This window comes from Gobius niger, assembly GCF_951799975.1.
Source record: "Gobius niger genome assembly, chromosome: 20".
Lineage (NCBI taxonomy): Eukaryota > Metazoa > Chordata > Actinopteri > Gobiiformes > Gobiidae > Gobius > Gobius niger.
This window is the reverse complement of record NC_136871.1, coordinates 23,951,320-23,971,436: the sequence shown is the minus strand read 5'-3', so window position 1 is coordinate 23,971,436 and position 20,117 is coordinate 23,951,320. Positions and strand designations below refer to the sequence as shown.

The 20,117-nt window shown below is 40.6% G+C and overlaps 1 protein-coding gene across 1 annotated transcript; it reads left to right on the top strand.

Annotated features, from left to right (window-relative positions):
* The first annotated feature begins 2,173 nt into the window (after positions 1-2,173).
* hyal1 (hyaluronidase 1) lies at positions 2,174-8,266 on the top strand. The gene is made up of 4 exons (XM_079578799.1): positions 2,174-2,328; positions 4,136-5,040; positions 5,350-5,439; positions 7,717-8,266. The coding sequence occupies exons 2-4, from the start codon at positions 4,138-4,140 to the stop codon at positions 8,038-8,040; spliced, it is 1,317 nt and encodes a 438-aa protein (XP_079434925.1). The 5' UTR covers positions 2,174-2,328; positions 4,136-4,137; the 3' UTR covers positions 8,041-8,266.
* The last annotated feature ends 11,851 nt before the right edge of the window (positions 8,267-20,117 follow it).

Here is a 20,117-nt window from a genome sequence, read left to right as displayed (position 1 = left end):
TAATAATGATTTTACGATGCCCTTCCTGACATGCCATGTATACTGGCTTTGAGCTGGCACAACGAGCACATGCGAGTAGATTTGCAGATGATAGTCTATTATTTATTGAAAAATATCTATACAAAGAAATCGTCCAAAAATCAGCAAAAACTTAAGTATTCAGACAAGTGTTCATGCAGCAGCTAAATACATGTTCATCAGGTGCTCTTCCTTATTCATCCAGGCTTAGGACTGCCACTACACCAAAGGGTACACCATTTTGTAATGCCTTATAGCTGGAATTTTGCATTGTCAGCAATCTGATACTTTTCCATTGTAGCAGTCTGTAAGTAGGATTTGTACTTTTTAAGAAACTGTAGAAATAGTTTGTGACTTTTTTTTTTTTTTTTTTACAAATCCCTTTCGAGGCCTTGCTGGAAATGACTGTTTATACTTTTGTTCAGGGTTTCCTGTCAGTCACTGTTTCCCAAAGTGTCCAGTTCCATGTTTATTGTTTTCGAGGAGGATGCAGTGCGTTTGAGTTGAAGTTTGCTGGCCTGGCAAATTCTGTATTTTTTCATACACAGGGATGTCAGTCTGGGTCCATTGATCTGAAAAACAAACCAAAAAAACATTTCTGGGCCCCTGCTGCTCGTCAAAACTCAAAATGTGTTCATTTGCCATTTGAGTTTTTTTCTCCCCAATCAGCAGTAAATGACCAAGAACATTTTCATGATTTATAATCCTGTTAGAAAATGTGTTCAGAACCGCTAATATGCTTATGTTAATATGTTTGCTCCACCCATGGACTGTATAAGTGGCCATGTACGGTCTATGGCTTCACCTCAGAAGCAGTTGTTGCCACGGTCACCACACCCGGTCACTGGCACAACGATGAGTCTTCATGTCCACAGCAGAAGTTTGCTGAAGTCACATTTGTGCACTTAAAGTGATAGTCTGTTTTCAAAGTAAGATAGAGAGAAATTTGAAAGTAGACGTAACCAGAAAGCCCTTTCTTTTCTTTTGCAAATGCAAGGCGGTTGATTTTGCACGTTTTTATAAAATTTGTACTGCATTTAGACTTCCAGACTATCACTTTAAATCTGAAGACTCCGTGTGTTAAAGTGCCTAGCCTTATGTGTTGAACAGTATTATACATTTTAACAAAGATGTAGGCAGTATTTATTGCGAATGTCTTTAGGATCTCTAAATATTTTGAAATCATGATGACTACTATTTGATTTTTAACATCACTTGTGTGTTTAACAAAATGAACTATAGTAATTTTTAATTGATTTCTTTTGCCTTGCACCATAGCAATAAACATATTTGTACAGTTTCTCTTTTTTTTGTTTTTTTTAAAGAAAAGGTTATGCCTGCCTCTATCACGTCAGTACAGGGTTTGGTCAGCATGAGTGGACTGTGGTTTGGATGAAATACGATACCAACATAGTTAAATACAGTAAACATCACCTATTCTTATTGGATTTCTGCGCCTATGTTGCTAAGCTAAAGCACTTTGGGCCAGTTAACGCTGTAGTCTATAAAAGTGTTCTTTGTATTTTATTTCTTTGATTGCACAGCCACAGTGTGTCGCTGTTTCACACAGCAGCAGTCATTAACTTACTAAGCGCTGCATTATTCACTTACGCACAGAGGTCAGAATATTAACAAGTAAACAAGCGACTCTAGCGTTGGTTTACGGGTGTTTTGGCTTCATGCGGCGCTCACAATGCCTTATATGCCTCATCATGCCTCATAATGCCTCAGTGTGCCGAGGCGGACTTTAAGGCGCAAAGTTCATGCGTCCTCAGGGAGAGATAGTCTATGTTTTCAGCGGCAACAATCCGCGCTCTCCCCTCTCCCCATATAATTGTAGGGCACGGTTAACCCAAGGGATATTTTTACTGCTTTAACTACTGTCGAGTAAAGCGCAGATTTCATTGTGGCAGAAAGTCATTACGCACAGGAACAGCTATAGAGATTACACAAACCGCAGCCTCTCGAGGTTAAGTGTGGGCTAAAAGTAATCGTGCACCTATATATATATATATATATATATATATATAGGTGCATATATATATTCATATATATATATATATATATATATATATATATATATATATATATATATATATATATGAACGTGGCACTACTGTAAAATGATTGCGTTTTATCCGCCTGTAACTTTAAATGATAATTCTACAGATGTGTTGAAGTCCCCTCTGATTGGCGGTTGGGTTTTCCGTACACAAACCCGTTTCCTCCCCTTTTCCCGTCGTCATTCAGATCATGAGACTCTCCTCGCAGCGCTGACCACACTGACCACGACCGCTGTCCTAAAGCCAGGTAAGCGCGGTGCGTCATGGCCAAAAGCTGCGGTGCGTAAAATGAAATGGCAACTTTTTGTTTAGTAAGAGAACTTGACTTATGTAGTTCCTTTACTAGTTCAGCTGTTACTGGTGGTTATTATACACACACAGGCCTATTCTTAAATGTAACTTTGCGCAGACTGTTTTGTTTATGTCTTTCATGTTTGTTACCTTATAATCATACAATATTGCTTCAACAAAATTGCTACATTAAACACAAAGTGGTGGCAGCAGCAGCAGTCAGAGAGATGTAAAAAGAGTAGGTTCCTCTTTTTTTTTCTTTTAAAGTTGCACAACTGCTCTGCACATTTTGAACTCCTGCCCTTTGTAGTTTTTGGTTGATTGTATCCGAGACTTATTGATTTCTGCTCATGATCATGATACTGTTGGAATTTGAATTGATTTACAGCATTTGTGGGACAAAGGAGAAAAATGCTGTCGGAGAAACAAGCCTGAGTATAATGAGTTTTAAAGTATTTGGTAATGTTGGTCACCGGTCACTAAGAAAGAGTATAGACATTTTGAATGGAAAAGTCCACTTCACTTTGCAACAACAGTGATTTTTGTATGGCCTTTGTATTACTAGGTGCTTCAGCAAGAAAGAAGAAGACGTTTATAATAATAATAATAAAAATAGTGATGATTATAATAGGTTTACAAAGTGCTGAGTGCTGAACAGCTGCAAGCAAAGCATTTCAGACAAGTCAGAGCAAAACACCTCAGAATAATTATGAGATCACATGAATAAAAGTAAATTAAAACTGAACACTAGATTGTGTCGTCTGACTGAATGGGTATTACCATTGAAAGGTAGATATGTGATATTTATGGATGTGGACTTTACATATTACAGGCTACTCAACTAATCAATGGCTTTGGTAATACATACATAAGAATCAGTAATAAACACCTGGCTGACTGTTGCTTTCTGCCATTGTGTCCTTGGTCACTTACACTTTACCTGCCGTTATATGAATCATGTGAATGTGTTGGTGGCCGTCTGAGGGGCCACTGGAGCAGATTGGCCTCCACATTTCTATCAGTCAACCCAAGGGCAGCTGTGGCTACATTTGCTTACAACAACCACCGGGAATGGAAAGTGAATGAATAATAATAATGCAATTTTGTTGGCAAGTTTTTTTTGTTGAGTAAGAGTACATGACTTTTGTAGTTCCTTTACTTTATTCATGGTTATTACACACACATAGGCCTATTCTTTAATGTAAATTTGAGCAAACTATTTTGTCTATGTCATTCTTTACTTTGCTTTTCTTCACTCTCTTATGTTGCTTTATAATCATGCAATATTGCTTCAACAAAATTGCAACATAAACTAAAAAGTGGTGACAGCAGTAGAGTCGGAGAGATGTAAAAATAGTAGGTTCCTCTTTTTCTCATGAAGTTACTCAACTGCTCTGCACATTTTGTACTCCTTCACTTGGTAGTTTTTGGTAGATCGTATTCAAGACTTATTGATCGTGATACTGTAGGTAGGGCAGTCATGATAACTACTATATCGACTTTTCGTTCAATGAATAACAGATTAGGATTTTTATGCCTGAGCGTCGTCAGTATCTAGTATCGTTAGAGTCGATCATATCGTTTATCGCGATACTTTCCTGCCTCAATATATCGAACTTCAAATTTGTTATCGCGACAGGCCTAACTGTAGGTGTTCAAACTGATATAGAGCGGGCAGTGAATGAATAATGCTGTAACTAACTGGAAAAGTGCTCCATAAAACAAAATTATTCTGACATTTCTTTATTTTTGTTTTGTCACAGGCATGAGTCATTTGTCTTCAGTCGTTTTCCTGGTCCTGCATCTGACCTGCGTCTCTTCAGCGCTGCAGGCCGTTTCCTCCAGCTTCGCCCAGGTGCCCTTCCTCACTGTGTGGAACGCCCCCACAGCCAACTGCCTGTCCCAGTATGGGGTAGACCTCGACCTGGGCATGTTCAACATCGTCCAGAACCGAAACCAGGTCTTCATGGGCGACAACATCACCATTTTCTACAGTGAGAAACTCGGCTTGTATCCCAGGTACAGCAACCAGCGGGCGCCGATCAATGGAGGCGTGCCACAAAACTCAAGCCTGGAAGGACATCTCAGGGCCGCTTCGGATGACATTCGTCTCTATATTCCAAACCCAGATTTCCAAGGTCTGGCTGTGGTGGACTGGGAGAGCTGGCGTCCTGTTTGGGAGAGGAACTGGGATTCCAAGCAGATGTACTGGGATGGGTCTAGAGCTCTGGTTCGGGCCAAGCATCCGGACTGGAGCCCTGCACAGGTCGAAACAGCAGCGAGGATAGAGTTCGAGAAAGCGGGGCGGCAATTCATGGAAGAGACGCTGAAATTAGGAAGAGAGGAGAAGCCGAACGGTCTGTGGGGGTTTTATGGATTCCCAAATTGTTATAACTACTACAAAAGCACCGAGTACACAGGGGAGTGTCCACCAGCAGAGAGGAAGAGAAATGATGAGCTGTTTTGGCTGTGGAACGTCTCCTCCGCCTTGTACCCCGATATCTACCTCAGTTTGCAGCTCAGGGATTTGGAGGAAGAGGTGCAGCTTTACGCGCATCATAGAATCCAAGAGGCCATGAGGGCGGCGTCCCAGGCCACTCCTGAAAGCCCTCCCGTGTTCCCGTACGCACGCATCGTCTACACCTACTCACTGAACTTTCTCTCACAGGTAAGCGGGTTTATGTTCTTTCTATGTTGGTCTTTTACGATAACATTTAACAGGTTTATGAACTCGAAAAGGCTTTGATGATGCATGGACTGCCTACATGGACTTTGGTGTTGATTTGCCGCCCAAGTTCACCATAATTTAGACCTGAATGTAAACCAGGCCTAGTCTTTAGTATTTCAACTATTGACTGCTGAATTTTGGCTTTCTTCATTGCTTAAAAACTGTCATTAGTTTGCTCTGTGCTGCAAAGCTAAGCACCATGTTTGTTTGCATGTATATTATATTTTGAACATTTGTCGTCTTTCAAAGGATCATCTTGTTTACACCATTGGAGAGAGTGCTGCTTTAGGAGCGGCCGGTGTGGTGCTTTGGGGAGATCATTTCTTCTCCAAGTCTCAGGTAAGAACTATTTTATTACACAAGGGTGCTAGTGTGCTGTTTTAATTATTTTGTAATAGGGGATTTTACAATATCGGCTGTTGGCCGATCTAGCGCCGAAAAAAGACGATATTATCTCAGATTCAGATTCAGATTCATTTATTGGCCATTTGCAGTTTGAAAAACCACATTGGAAAAAAATGTGCAAAGAGCTCAAAGTGCGATATGTAAAACAAGTAAAAAGACACAATATAAAAAACAGAACAAACAAACAATGCCACATTAAAAGCCTAAGGGCAAAACATTGTACAATAAAAGTCCACACCGATAAATATAATAGAAGTGCCTGTTTAAAGTGCCTTGTTTAAAGTGATCACAGCTTGAGGAAAGAAACTGTTCATATGTCGATCAGTAGAACATATGATGGAGCGATACCTTCTCCCTGAAGGAAGCATCTCAAAAAAGGCTTTAGCAGGGTGGCCTGAGGCATCATTTGCAAGTTTTAAAGCTCGATTCAGTAGTCGAGTTTTATATGTGGCCTCCAGGAGCGGCAGACTGCAGCCAATGGTCTTGCTGGCTGAGCGAACCACTTTGTTCAAAGCCTTCTTCTCTTTCAGAGTGAGATTACCAAACCACACAGTAATACAACTGGTAAGGACACTCTCAATTACACAATAATAAAAGTTCAGAAGAATCCTAGTATTTTGGGTAAACTCTCGAAGTCTGCGTAGAAAGAAGAGGCGCTGTCTCGCTTTCTTAGCAGAGTTCATCGTATGTGAGCTCCAGTTCAAGTCATGAGAAAGAGTCACACCCAAGAATTTACATTTCTCAACAATCTGCACATCAGAATCTTGGATAGTCACAGGCAACTGATTCCTATTGTGACAAAAATCTTCCCTTTCCCTTTGTGTGCATTGGAAAGAGCAAAGTCAGGGCTTTAAAACGAGTCCTCCCACAACGTCCTAGGCCTCAGGGGAGGTGAGAAACATCGCAATAAGTTTCACGAAACCTCCGTCAATATGGACATGTATGTCATTTTGAAGTGAAGAATCTGGAGAATTCAATCACTGAGTTAGTTTAACCTCCAGTATTGTATTTTTGATCACCGAGCAAAATGCCGCGGCTAATAACAATATGCTAACGCTAACGACAACAAATCAAAGCTGGGACAGAAACTATGATTGAATCCAGAAAAAAATATTGGTCAAAAATATCGGCTGAGCATATCGGCTGAGCATATCAGCATCGGCCATAGAAAAACCCATATCTGTCGGCCTCTACTCTTAGCCCCAGCCTGAATCGAATTTTCTTCGGTTCGGCTTAACCCAAATCTAAAAGCTTCTCCACTGGAGCCAAACAATTCCTCATTTGAACGTTTCTTTTTGTCATGTTTTTGTCACCTGTTGTTGCTTTTTTGTTGTATTATCACCACGTTTGTGTTGTTTTTTGTGACTCTTTTATTGCGTTTTCATCCTCGTTTTTGCCTCATTTTTGTTGCTATTTTGACGCATTTTTTTTTTCAAGAAGTATTTTGCCAAGCTGGAGAAAATGTGCTTGGTTCAGGCGGGGGAAAAGATGTTCCATATCTGTGTATAGAAATACAGACTCCATTCTTTATCAATAATGTCTATGTACTCTAAACAAAGTCATCAGCAAAACCACTCCAGCAAATGTATTAAAATGATTTCTAGGCAACTGTTAGTTTTTACAGAAGGCAATGTATAGTTTTCAGTATAATACTGGCTGTACGTGATGTGTTCACAATCATCAGTATGTACAACTGTTTTGTATCAACGGAGGAACTGCCAACAGGAAGTATTCAGTGATAAAGGCTGATTCAGCAGCATGGTTTGATCTTATCTTTGTATTAAAGCACAACTGCTATCAATGACAAGAGGTGGGAGGAGTGTCCAAAATATTTGCTCAAGTAAATATTTTACAAACCAGTGGGAGTTGCCCAAATAATTACTAAGCAACAAATATAATACTTGGTGCTGAGTGGGTTTGCTTAGTTTGATTTATATTTTAGTTTTATGTCTCAGGAGAGACAAAACCTACAACAACATGTTCATGATTTAAAATAAAGATTTTGTCAATTACAGATTTTCTCACGAAATAGTAAAAAAATGTGTTTTACTCAAGTAAGAGTGCTGTTATTTCAAATTAACACTGGTCAGGTGGAAGTAGAAAGTACTGCGTAACACAACTACACTGATGTCTTCACTTAAAAAGCTACTGAAATTCATTGACTTTATTGATGTTTGATGTTACATTGACTATGGCTCATTCCTTACTCAGGCCAGCTGTGAGGCTGTCAAGTCCTACATAGACGAGAGTCTGGGTCCGTACCTGGTGAACGTGACCTCGGCCGCCGCCCTGTGCAGTCAGACGCTGTGTTCATCGCAGGGCAGGTGCAGGAGGAGGAGCCCAGACTCAGGAGCTTACCTTCACTTGGACCCCTCTGTGTGGAAGATACACTCTCTCAAAAAGCCCACGGGACGGGGGCGAAACTACTGGGTCCTGGGGAAACTCAAGCAAAGAGAGGTGGCGCTGATGAAGGCAAAGTTTACATGTAACTGTTATCCCGGCTGGAGCGGAGAGACCTGCTCCAAACATGGATAGGAATAAGTTTTAACATAAGAGACACATTTTAAATAGGAAACAGATAGGTCTTTTAAATTGATGTAAAGATATGTTATTACTCTTAAACATGCGCGTTTTTAAATGTACTTTGCGATGATGTTGTAATTTATTGTCGGTGTAAATATTGTGAGAGGAGAAAAGGAGAAAGAAAAGGGGGAAAACTAGTTGTTGTGTAATTTAAAAAGGGTATAAAGTAACCTCTCTGCATTTTTGAGTCTTATTAAAGTTTATTTTTTTCCTTTGATAACACATTAACCTCAACTAAAATGTTTACAATTTTTTCACATTTCTGATGGTTTGCAAAAAGCATGCGGCACTATTTCCCAGCTCAAGTGAAACTAAAACCTCAGCGCATGTGACATTTTGGATCAATTTTAGACTGTATATTTGTACCTTTCCAAAACGTAAATGTAACTGTATTTCTAGTGAAGTAGATAGTAGATGCTCATCTCCATAAATTTCTCTGCTATTCCTCAAAATGTCTGAGCTTTTTTTCAATGAGCCTTTTGTATATGCAGTATCCTCGTGACCAGCAGGCAGCGCTGTTGGACCACTGGCTGTTCCCAAAGCCACAGTCAGCGCCAAGGTCAGAGCATCCAGTCCATAACATTTGGACAGAAAAACAAAACTATAAAAAAAAAAAAAAAATGACTAAGACACCTTTACAGCTTGAACCTTAAAGTTTTGCTGTGCAGTTGTTGTTTATAATTAATAAACCAGTGTAAATGCCACACAAAAACGCGCTTGGGGTGACCTTGATTGATTTGCCTTGTATAATGTTGCCTTATCTGATGCCACAGCTGATCCCAACCACGGAGTTGTTTGTAATTTCGCTTCTCGTGTCCTTTGAGGCTCTGCGACGAGTGCGCCAGACTCCCGGGAGGCTTTGTTCCTCCACCTTCACAGCCTTATCATTATAGGAAGCAAAATTGAGAGGAAGAGCAAAGGAGATTGGACTTGTGGTTGTTGTTTTTCTGTTATTTTATTAGGTGTGGTAAATCCCCCTGCATTTTTTTTTTTAACTCACAGGTTATTTTTTCTAATTTCACAAAACTATGAATACTATGAACTTCTGTAGTCTTTACACTGAGTTAGGCCTGGGGTTAGGCTTTTTACCATAAAGTATATAATTACATGTGTGTCTTATTTCCACGCAATTACCATAATTATGATATTTGTACCATGTCAGTCGGTGCCATTTAGTTGCCGAGTGTTGCTTTGAAGTTATTGTATAAAGGAAAATAGTTTAGTTGAGGGCGACTTTTGGGGGAACGCAGTGGGTGTGTGTGGGTTATGGGGATGAATTATCTGGGACTGGCCCATCACGGGACCTGTTTTGATCTGGCAAAGTAGCAACATAACCAGCAACAAGCTCTTCACCACGCTAACATTTCCAGGGTAGTGATAGCATGATAATAATACGGTAATAACATGATAATTACTGTAATTACAAATGAAAACAGGGCACACATCTGTGATTCATTTCATCCTAATATTGTTAATAACAATATTATAATTAACAATAATTAACAATATTATATTAAACAAGCAGCAGCTTCCCCCTCTCTTGGTACAGCTGCGTTTTTGCCCTTTCCTGTGAACTGCATTTGTGGTTTCTGTGTTCCACATTGTTTTACTGGATGCTTTTGTGCTTCTTTGCCGTGTTTTTGTGTGGATTTGTGGATGTTTTTTTTTTACTGCAGAGAGTCCGTTCTGGTCCTGAAGAAAGCAGCTTTTTAAAAGTAAACAAACAGCTTTTGAGCTAAAGACATTTGAGACCCACACATTTCTTCTTCTGAAACACTGACGAGGCACCAAGAGGCGCTACAGGAAGCAAGAAAAGGAGAAAGGAGGAGGTATCCAGGCAAGACTCAAAGTTAGGCCACACAAGCCTTGTGTATAAAACAGATTAACTGCTAAGCTCTTCCCAGACAATGGTGAAAGATTGTTGTGGAGCGGAGGGAGCTGCGCAGGAGGAAGAGGAGGGAGGAGCTGATCCGTGCAGGACACCATGCTCTGAAACAGAGCTGGTCAAGTTGACCCACGACGGCTCAGGACTAACACTTGAACACAATTTCGTGGTACGTTTGTACAATGACAAATAAAGCACTTAGTACTTACTTACTTACTTAAAAAGGACACAATAACCTCCAACAATAGTTTAGTATATAGTATTTTAGTAAAAGTATTTTCTTGTTAATATAGCAGGGCAGCAAAGTGCATTATCCCACATTGTCCTTATGCTGTTCCCATCCAATTATTACTGCGCTGTGTTATAAAATGTGACCAAAAATGTAAACAAAAATACAAACAAAACAATAGCAGCTGTGAGTACTGTGATCGTTTAATTGTAGGTAGGGCTGCGCGATACGGACCAAAAGTCATATCCCGATAAATTTTGGTTGAATATTGATATACAATATATATCCCAATATTTTTTCTGCGAAGTGAGAGCTGTGAAATGAACTGTTTAAGTCAAATACGAGTAGTTTTATTGAAAACTCACAATAAAATGTAAACTTAAACACTGTATAATAAAGCTTTGTAAGGTGCACATGCACATTTTATATAAAGTGCTCAGTTTAAGAATAAGATTAACTTTTTTTTTTATAGATCACCTGTTTCTTTTGTTAACTCAATAGCTTATCTGAATTTGATATATCCCGATATACACAATATGGTCTAATTCCATATCTCGTTTAAAAATATATCGATATATCGCCCATTGTTGGTAAATTTGTCTTCTGCATTTGACCCGTCTTTCAGTGTCACTGGTGTAAACATATGAAGAGCAGTGGGTGACTGTGCAGCACCCAAGAACCTCTCTCCAGATCCTGGGTCAGGATCCTGATAAGGTGCACCTCGCTGAAGCATCTCTAGGCTTTGTAATAAGAGTCTGGAACAGCCATGTTATTGCCTGTAGTGCTACCTAATACTCTCTTGGTCACGTCTCCCGTACTTCTCACAGCGTGGTCTAGAAATCTTCTCGCTTTAATAACCGTTTTGTCACGCTGCGTCCATGTCCTTCAAGAGGCAACCGGGCTTTGTGCTTCCTCCGTGATCTGATGTTGTTTTGTTTACATTATTTCTTAATGCACCTTTTGTCACAGTCAGAGACATTCTGAGCAGCATTAAACATTATTTTAAAAATGTCATACAGCCACCTTCCACATGGCTGACATGCATTTGAGCAGCAACTCAGAGGCCTCTGCTGAAAAGCCAGGAGAAAAGTGGTGTCAGAATTGCTCTTTTTCAACATCTTTGTGGAAAAAAAAAACATGAGTGCAGGGAATGGGAGGCACGGCATGAAAAGGCAAAGTGCGGAGAGGTCAGCGCGTCCTGTTTTTGAACAACTCATCTTTGCACAGAAGGCAGCAGAGTAATGGCTGCGAACTTAACAATATCTTTCAAAGGACACAGTGAGTCTTGGTTATACAAGGCCTTTCAGTTGTTAAATAAGGGTTTCCATGGTTTTGTTGTTTGCACTGTATTTGAAAAGCAACATTAACAACCTAGAGAGCCGGAAGGATTATGTATTGTGATTGCATAAGTAGTTGTATTCACGATATAGGCAGTTGCCGGGAAAGGATCTGTTCAAATCATGGCTAACATTGTCAGGTGATGAGTGCCTAAGCTGCAGCACATACGGCCCCAGCTTATACAGGGTCTATCCATCCCTGCACATTTATATTGATGTCATTTTGCTGCTGTAACATATGAGCTACTGAAAAACATGTCAGACTTTAGCTTAGTTTACTTGATCAGCAATATTATCACTGGGACTCCTCGCCAGGAGCTGTGAGTGACTGCAGGCAGATGCAGTTGTTTTTTGTTGTGTCTTGTTAAATAACTGTTCATATCATGAACATAAACACTTTTAGAATACCAGCTTATTTTTTATAGATGTTTTACAAAAAGACAAGAACCATGAATGGGGTTTGATCCATGCTTCTTATGCTTCTTGTTCTACAATAGTTGAAACTCAAAAATAGCATTCTTTGGAGCAGATGACCATGACAAATCCAAAAACCAAGATAACATAGTGACTGTACAAGTGTCATACCCTGTCATAAAGTGGGCACATCTTCTAATAACAGAAACAGCTCGACCAATTTTGGCCACTGCTGTATTAATGAAACAAGCTGACAAACTTCTATAGTGTCTATAGTTCTACAGTCTATCCTGCCACATACGTGATCCACTTCTTTGTCTTATTTAAAACGTTTAGGGAATCTTTTGGATTCTATGCATGGAAAAAAGCACAGTCCCGAGGCAGCCACCCTGTGGAACCACCACCCTGTGGAACCACCACCCTGTGGAACCACCACCCTGTGGAACCACCACCCTGTGGAACTACCACCCTGTGGAACCACCACCCTGTGGAACTACCACCCTGTGGAACTACCACCCTGTGGAAGATAAATATTTTTACATCAATTTGAGAGAGAACGCCATCAATAGATTGGCTATCTTTGTGTATGCTATATGTTACAATTTGTTAAATATTTTAAAAATATTGTTTTTATGATTTTACTTTGGGAAATATTGGTTTATAAATGGTGGCATCACAGTTGGGGACTGTAGACGCTCACAATGGGACCTGTGGGATGCAACGGACACAACCACATCACATGACGCAACGGCGGCTTTCAGTCGTCACGTTTCATTTCATCAACAGTCATTGGTCTGCTGGTTCCACCAAAAGCAAAGTATTGACCATGAGGTGAACTACCAAAGAAGATAAAACATTTGTCAATAGTGTTTCCTTACATACCGAAAATAGTTCTACAACCCACTTTTGGGTCCCGACCCACCATTTACAGTGCGAATCACTATGTAAAAAGACACATAGTGGATGCATTCTTTTCCTGACTGTCTGACATGAAACCAGACTTAACTTTGTATTTGTCATTTTGTTACTTTCTACAAAGTCAGAAGTTTACATACACTAAGATTACTTTACCTTTAAACAGTTTGGGAAAGCACAGATGACGATGTCATGACGTTGGAAGCACAAGTCTGGTTCATCCTTGGGTGCAAGTGCATTGGTTCAAACAAATACAGATCAGAAAGAAGGCGGGTTCTGTGTCCCAGAGATGAACGTGCTGTGTCTGAAATGTGAATATCAATCCAAGAACAAATGCAAAAGACCTGGTGAAGATGCTGAAACTGGTAAGAGTTTGTCCAGAGTGAAACAAGTCCTGCACCGACATGGGCTGAGAGGGAACTCTGCCAGGAAGAAGCTCTTACGCCAAAAGAAACATAAAAAAAAGCCAGATTGGAGTTTGCAAATAAAAAAAGATAGACTTTATAGAGACTTTATTTTTTGGAGACATACTATGCTGTGGTGTGATGCACTGAACACAAACCCATAACTAGAGAGACCTAATATCAAACATATCAGACGCTTACTGTTCATATCTGGAGTCGTCTGTGGTTATTGTCTTATTGCAGTTAAAGATTTGCTGCGTACTGCACAGCTCCTGATGAGTGGTGACCTGACAGACTGCCACATGTGACTTATCCCGCACTGGCCAGCACTGTACCCCACCCCCATCCTCCCATACCCCCATCCTATCATGCCCCCATCCAATCACCCAGCGTCGAGCAGCGCCATTTAAGAGCATCCATGCACTTGATACAGGGGCCAACTGCTGCCAAAGTCATACAATACCAGCTAGTAAACCATTCAGGCAGAAAATTGCGCCATCCAATCAATTACAGACAGTCTATCTTTAAAAATGTCCGATCATATCCCCAGACAGCAGGGTTTCTTCTGCTTCTGCAAAGACAAACAGTTGGCTGCTGCCTAATGCTGGTTGTCATGTTGAGCCTAATAAAGTTTAATTGTACTCTGCTTTAAAGGGCACGTACTGATGACAGAGGGGCACTGACGGAGAATGAATTAGGCTAATAAGAAAATAACGCAGGAGATGAAGCGGGCCTTTCAGATCGTAATTATTTTCGATGTGGGTTTTTCCCCCTCTCTGCAAGAATATAATCCGTTTCAGCATTTTTTTTTTTCTATCTGGTTTCAGAGGATTTGATCGTGGCTCATTTGAATAAATGTTTTGCTGTGTATTAGTCGGGGTAATGAAGTGGGTCTCAGTAGAAAGAGTCTTTTGTCGTGTGTGTGGCTGCGGTGGCTCAGGCGGGAGGCACAGTGGTCACTTCAGTAAGGGCGGTGCAGACCTGATCGAATCCAACATTCAGTTTGAGGAAGATTTCAGACTGTTCATTATACATTGTTTTAACGAGTAACAGACTGTAAACTGTGAAATGAGCTGAAATAAAAGCTTGATTTCTTCTATAAAAGTTCTATCGTAAAACTCTCAGGTACTAATCATAGTTTTACACCAGTGAAGCGGCAACAAGTTAGAATAAAAAGATGACATACTTTTCCCAACTGTAAGTGGAATACACAGGTAAGTAAAGGAAGAGTAACATTACTTTGAAACAATTTACTTTACTGATCTGAAAGACAGAGGTGTTAGCTCTAAAACTGCTCAACATGCTAAATCCGTGTGCTAGCTAGCTTACATTGTTGGTAAAGTGGACAGTCACTCAGGGTTATTTGTCACAAAAACTGAGGGATTATTTGTCACATGGGGTATAACATGGTGCAAAATGTTTTGTTTTGTGTCTAATGTGTTTTTATGATCACTTTATTTTAACATTAGCTTTTATAGAGGCCGGATGTTTGGGTCAGTTTACGGAATTTCTACATTTTTACACCTACATTTTTCAAGAAGAAGCTAACAGGTTAATGGGCAAAGCTAACTGTGGGCTAGCGCCATTTAAACAGTATTTACGGACAAGTTTGAGTGAAAAAAAAAGATCTCCATTGTGTAATTGGATGTACAATATCCCTCTCTCCCTTTGTATTTTCTGTCTGTCGTAGTATTTACTGTCACGGACAATTAATGAGTAAAGAAAAACGCCACATGCTACTGCACGAGTATGAGCTACTTAGTACTGCTTCAACTATGTATGATTTTCTTCTATAGCAGGGGTAGGCAACGTCAGGCCCGGGGGCCAAATCCGGCCCTCCAGAATAGAACCTCTGGCCCACAAGATGAATTTGATAAATATTATAACGCAAATAAAGCCCCATTTCGACACGACCAGACCGGAACGGACCGGAGCGGTTTGAAGGTGTTTCCACAGCCAAAAGTGAACTGCTCCGCTCCAAAAGGGGGGTCCAAACCAGTCCCAGACCACTTCAGCCATGGGGTCTGGAGCGGTTTGCAAACTAGAAGAGTATGGGGGGAAAGGGGAGGGGGGCGTCACCACTCTGCTTGGTCAGGCCAATACTCAGCTTGCTTAATAAAGTCCAATATGAGAGTGGGGGAAGATGAGCCACTTTTTGCTTTGGTGGTTATTGTGTAAAAACAGTATGATGTAAATACAATATTTTTTAATATTTACTATGAGATTTAAAAAAATGCCTCGAGTGTGTGTATTTTTAAGATGTTAAAAAACGTCTTTCAAAAGAAAGATCCTGGCAGAACATCCCATTACGTCATATATATAATGCACAACTTTGGCATTTGTAGAAAATGGTTCTTCACTTTGGGCATCAGTGGTGAGGTTCGGTCCTTGGTGATTTGGCGAGGATATTGTTATGCCACAACTGTTTTTTTTTTCTTCTAATCCACACATTCAAATATTTCTACAGCCTGTGTTTTCTCTCTTTATGTAAACAACATGAAAAAGCTCAAGGTGCTGAATGCTGATCTCAGTGTAGCCGTTTGACCCTCAAATATCAAAGCTGAGCGTTCTTTAATAGGTTCCATGACTGCTATTCCCCCAGCTCGATCGGCATTCTCTTATTTTGATTTATCCACTCTTTATTCCTTAACCTTTTAACACAGCCCACCCAGACCCATCCACACTTGCAAATACTGACTGGGTATGGAGGCAACACGCATTTATATGAATTGAAGATTAGTCCGGGCGAATCAGGGATCGCTGGCTCTCAAGAGAAATGTCACGGAGGCTCGTAACCTTTACTGGAGCATGTTATCTGCTGTGATGGCGCGGCCGGACGGGACGGGAGACCGGCCCGATGCGATTGGATTTGAAAGGTCCCCCCCATCTGAGCCGTGCCCACCGGCGCTCATGCAGCCAGGGCTCTCCACAGTTGAGTCGAGACAAAAAATGATGCGGCGAAGTTTGTTGGAGTCTGTTTACGCACGGGATGTGGGTCTTTATGGCCTCATTTAGTCAACAGCTGAGAGAGAGGACAGGAGGGGCCGGAGGTGTGACAGTGCGACGGGATATCATGGGGGTGGGAATAAATATAAGCAAACAACATGTCTCCTCCTATTCACATCGATGCAGGCCAAGCGCACCAACAGAGGGCAGCATTATAGCTCAGCCAGTACATGGACTTAGGTTGTGTCCTTTAGCAAGACACTTTACCAACCTTTTTTATGTCTGCCTGTGTGGATTGTTGATGTTGATGCTTAAGGTGAGACACTGCAGGTGAATAGGGAAAAAATGTATATTTACAGATATCAATTTCAAACGTTTGCTGTCGATCACTGGCATAAATGTGAGGAAAAAATACATGGCAAGTTTTCTTTTATTTTATCTTTTCATACAAGAACAAGGTGTTTTATGCCTAAAAATGCCCCCAAATTTCCCATCTTTTCGGCGACGAAATCTGAATAATGGATAGAGCTACATTCAAATGTATGGTTTCATTTTATTGATAAATGAGTTACCAAGACTTTTTCACAGGGGATTATGGATTTCTTTTTTAGTTTTAAAATAAGGTGTTTTTTAGTGGAAAAATGTAATTTTCGCCTTATTTTTTGACATTCAAAACTCAATAAATGGAGCTAGGGATTAAATAATAAAAAATCCCTCAGAAAATATCTTCCAAATATTGTTCAGTCCAAGGCTGGAAAATTTGAAGTCTTTAGGTCCGACTGACGTGGACATAGTGTCGCCACAATGACAGAAAAATGTGTTTTGAGAAAAGGCCCTTGAAATGGCATTCTCCCATATAAGTCTATGGGGGAACATTGAATCAGCGCAATATTTAAACATGTTTTTGTGAAGATTCGGGATATTTTTGGTTTCCCGGTGAAAGCTTGTATGTTCAGAGACCAATTTGGCCAAAAAAAAAAATGAAAAAATTGAGTTTTGCCTGTAGTGTCTCCCCTTAAGATAATTTCATCACTTTTAATAAAACGTGCCAATATTTGGGTGATTTTACAATATCGGCTATCGGCTGATCTAGCGCCGATAAAAGCCGATATCTCCGGGGGCCAAAAGTGACAGAGACTTCCCTTTTGGGTTTATTTTTCTCGTTCTACCACTCAAAACCATGACAATTTTCTCCGGCAATGTATTTCATGCTCCACCATGAACAATATTTCGTTGGACAATCATAATTATAATTTTTTCTTCCCGGTGCACATGAACTCAATTTTGATACTACTCAGAGCCCTGCTATGTCTTTTGTTTGGTTTGCTTGTTTGAGTTTGAGTTCATTTTCCCAAAAAACTGCAAAATGTGACTTATTATGTGGCTAACAATGTGATCACAGCAGGGGCGGATTGGCCATAGGTCCATTCTGGAGGAGCACAGAAGGACTGCTGGCTTGAGGGCCAACAGGGTGCTGCTACCCAGCCTTGCAATTGCACAGTGAAGCAGCAAAATAGCAAAAATTCTCTCTCCTATTTGTTTAACAGCTCTGTTGTTAATTGGTGACACAGCAATCGCACAATAAAAATTAGGCCTATTGTAAATTGATATCAAAATATGTCTTTGTGGACGCGTGTGTTTACACTAACTTGGGCCGGGCTGGTCAGAGTCCAGGGCTATTTTTTAGTCCCAGTCCGCCCCTGGGTCACAGCTCCCCTAATTGCCAATCTACGCCAATGGCCCCTCCAACCAGCAGCTCCTCACGCTCTAATTAAGGGAACAATCTGCACTGGTCGGAGCTGGGATGGAGCCACTGGATCAATGCTGTGGTCGTGTTGAGCCACCGCCGCCACTCTAGGTAACAATGTTTTGGGCACTGAATACACAAAAGTGCCTGTGTTGAGCAATTCAAACCATGGTCTCGCGTTCCATGTGATATATTGCCATTGTTTGCAGTGGAGGACATGTTGTTGTCTGCTGTAAGACTCATATCTGTTAATGTGCTGACATGGGAATCTGTCAGGGTGGTTTAAAGTGACAGTGTTGTGTCCAGGACCTGCCCTTGATGTCAGAGCTCAAATACAAACAGACAAATGAGTCGCGTCGTTGCATAAAGAAGAATGAGGCTTTGAGAGCAGTGCCATGTGCCCGCTTTACTCAACACCTACTAAGAACAACTTCAGGAATGACAGTGAAGGCGAAAGTGGAAGACACATATTATAGATCTAATTCTTGCTGTATGTTAGAAAGTGTATAAAGATTGCAATACACTACTTTCTCATAAGACTATTGTATAGCACCATTGACCTATAGTGAAAATGGGCATTGTCGTACAATTGGAAAGATGTTGGGACTGGGAGACAAACTCGTGATGCTGTGACTGGTGTGTGTGCAGAAGCCTAAACCTGAACATGTAGTTTGACGCCAGCCTATAGCATTTATCTAGCAGTCAGTTTGTATGGAAACACTTGCAAAACCAGATATTTCATGACAGTTCTTGAGATTTGCAATTTAAACTCATTAATTTGTTGTCATTTCATGCGCCTGCAGCTGAGCAGTTTGTTCCCTCACTAGGGGGCAGCAGTGAGCGGTTGTTGGCGCAGACGCGGGTGGTTAAGTCTGGATCCTTTTCTGGGAGAGGTCAAAAAAAAGTCTGTGGAAACGGAAGAGGGATGTATACGCTGATGAAGGGGGAATATATAAGCAACATTTATCTACAGTATGTATAAGTAGCACCTTTCACAGACACAGTGCTTCACAACGCAGTTCAAGAATCAGAAATGACACACAATATAAAAGACCAAGACAACACAACAGTCATAGCAGCCCAGGAGTAGTTCATTAAATACCTCAACATATAAATGAGTCTTAAGTTTGCGTTAAGGGCGAAAGATCTTTCTGAAGTCTGGGAGCAACAGTCTGGAAGGATCGGTCACCTCTAGTCCGAATAGTGCAAAGAACCTTCAGCAGATTCTGACCCACAGACCTCAGACCAGTGGATCAGATCAGTGATCACTGTAGGAAGAAGCCTGACCGTGCTGGGCTCTGAAAGCTAGAACCAGAATGTTAAACTTGAGCCTGTTGGACACTGGCAGCCAATGAAGTTCTTTTACAGTAGGAGTATGTGAGTCCTCCTGCTTTTCTGGCTGCAGAGTTTTGCACTAACTGTTGTCAAGAGAGCCCCTTCTTGTTCAGACATGAAAAGTACAATAGTCTCAAAACGAAGACATAAAAGCATGAACGATGAGCTCCAAATCGTTCTGTGATGCTATTTTCCTAAGTTTAGAAAAAAAAAACTTAAGGTCGTTAATATTTCAGTTTCAAGTTCTTAAAACCTGTATGTATACACTTAGAATGAATAGCCTTTTAGAATTATGAAATACGTAGATTTTTTATTGTAACTATTATACAATTGATATTGATATTGTTAATGTTTGATTGTTAAGGCTTAGTTTAGTTCTTTTCAGGGCGTTTTTTGATTTTTTTTTGTCACTGTGCTGATTTGATATTAATCTAGACTAGACCAAATATCGTCACCACTAATGGTATTTTGACACATCTCAGCATCGGCCTTTATCAAAATCTGATGGCCTATAAAAGATCGTTTAAAAGGTTATTTTCACAGGCTGTAATATTAGGAATGGACTGAGGGAGCGAGGCTTCCCCTATAATGTTCAGCATGGGCTAGCTGAAGCTCGTTCATGCTAGCAATTTGACCGGGTTCCTGGAGTCAGCTCTATGATCTAGAATAGGGTGAAAATGAAAATAAAATTAGTGAAAGGTTAAAATGAGGACGATGTTGCGCATGTTAAGAAAAACACGTGGAGATCACAATGACAACCCTGTGTTCAATAAGGACTTAGCCACTAACTTCTGGAGCCAGCTGCCATTTCCTTACG

Excerpts from the sequence above, each read along its gene's own strand:
- hyal1 (XM_079578799.1), top strand. The coding sequence starts at position 4,138 with ATGAGTCATTTGTCTTCAGTCGTTTTCCTGGTCCTGCATCTGACCTGC. Across the intron at positions 5,041-5,349 it reads CACTGAACTTTCTCTCACAG|GATCATCTTGTTTACACCAT; the intron begins GTAAGCGGGTTT and ends CGTCTTTCAAAG. Across the intron at positions 5,440-7,716 it reads ATTTCTTCTCCAAGTCTCAG|GCCAGCTGTGAGGCTGTCAA; the intron begins GTAAGAACTATT and ends TTCCTTACTCAG.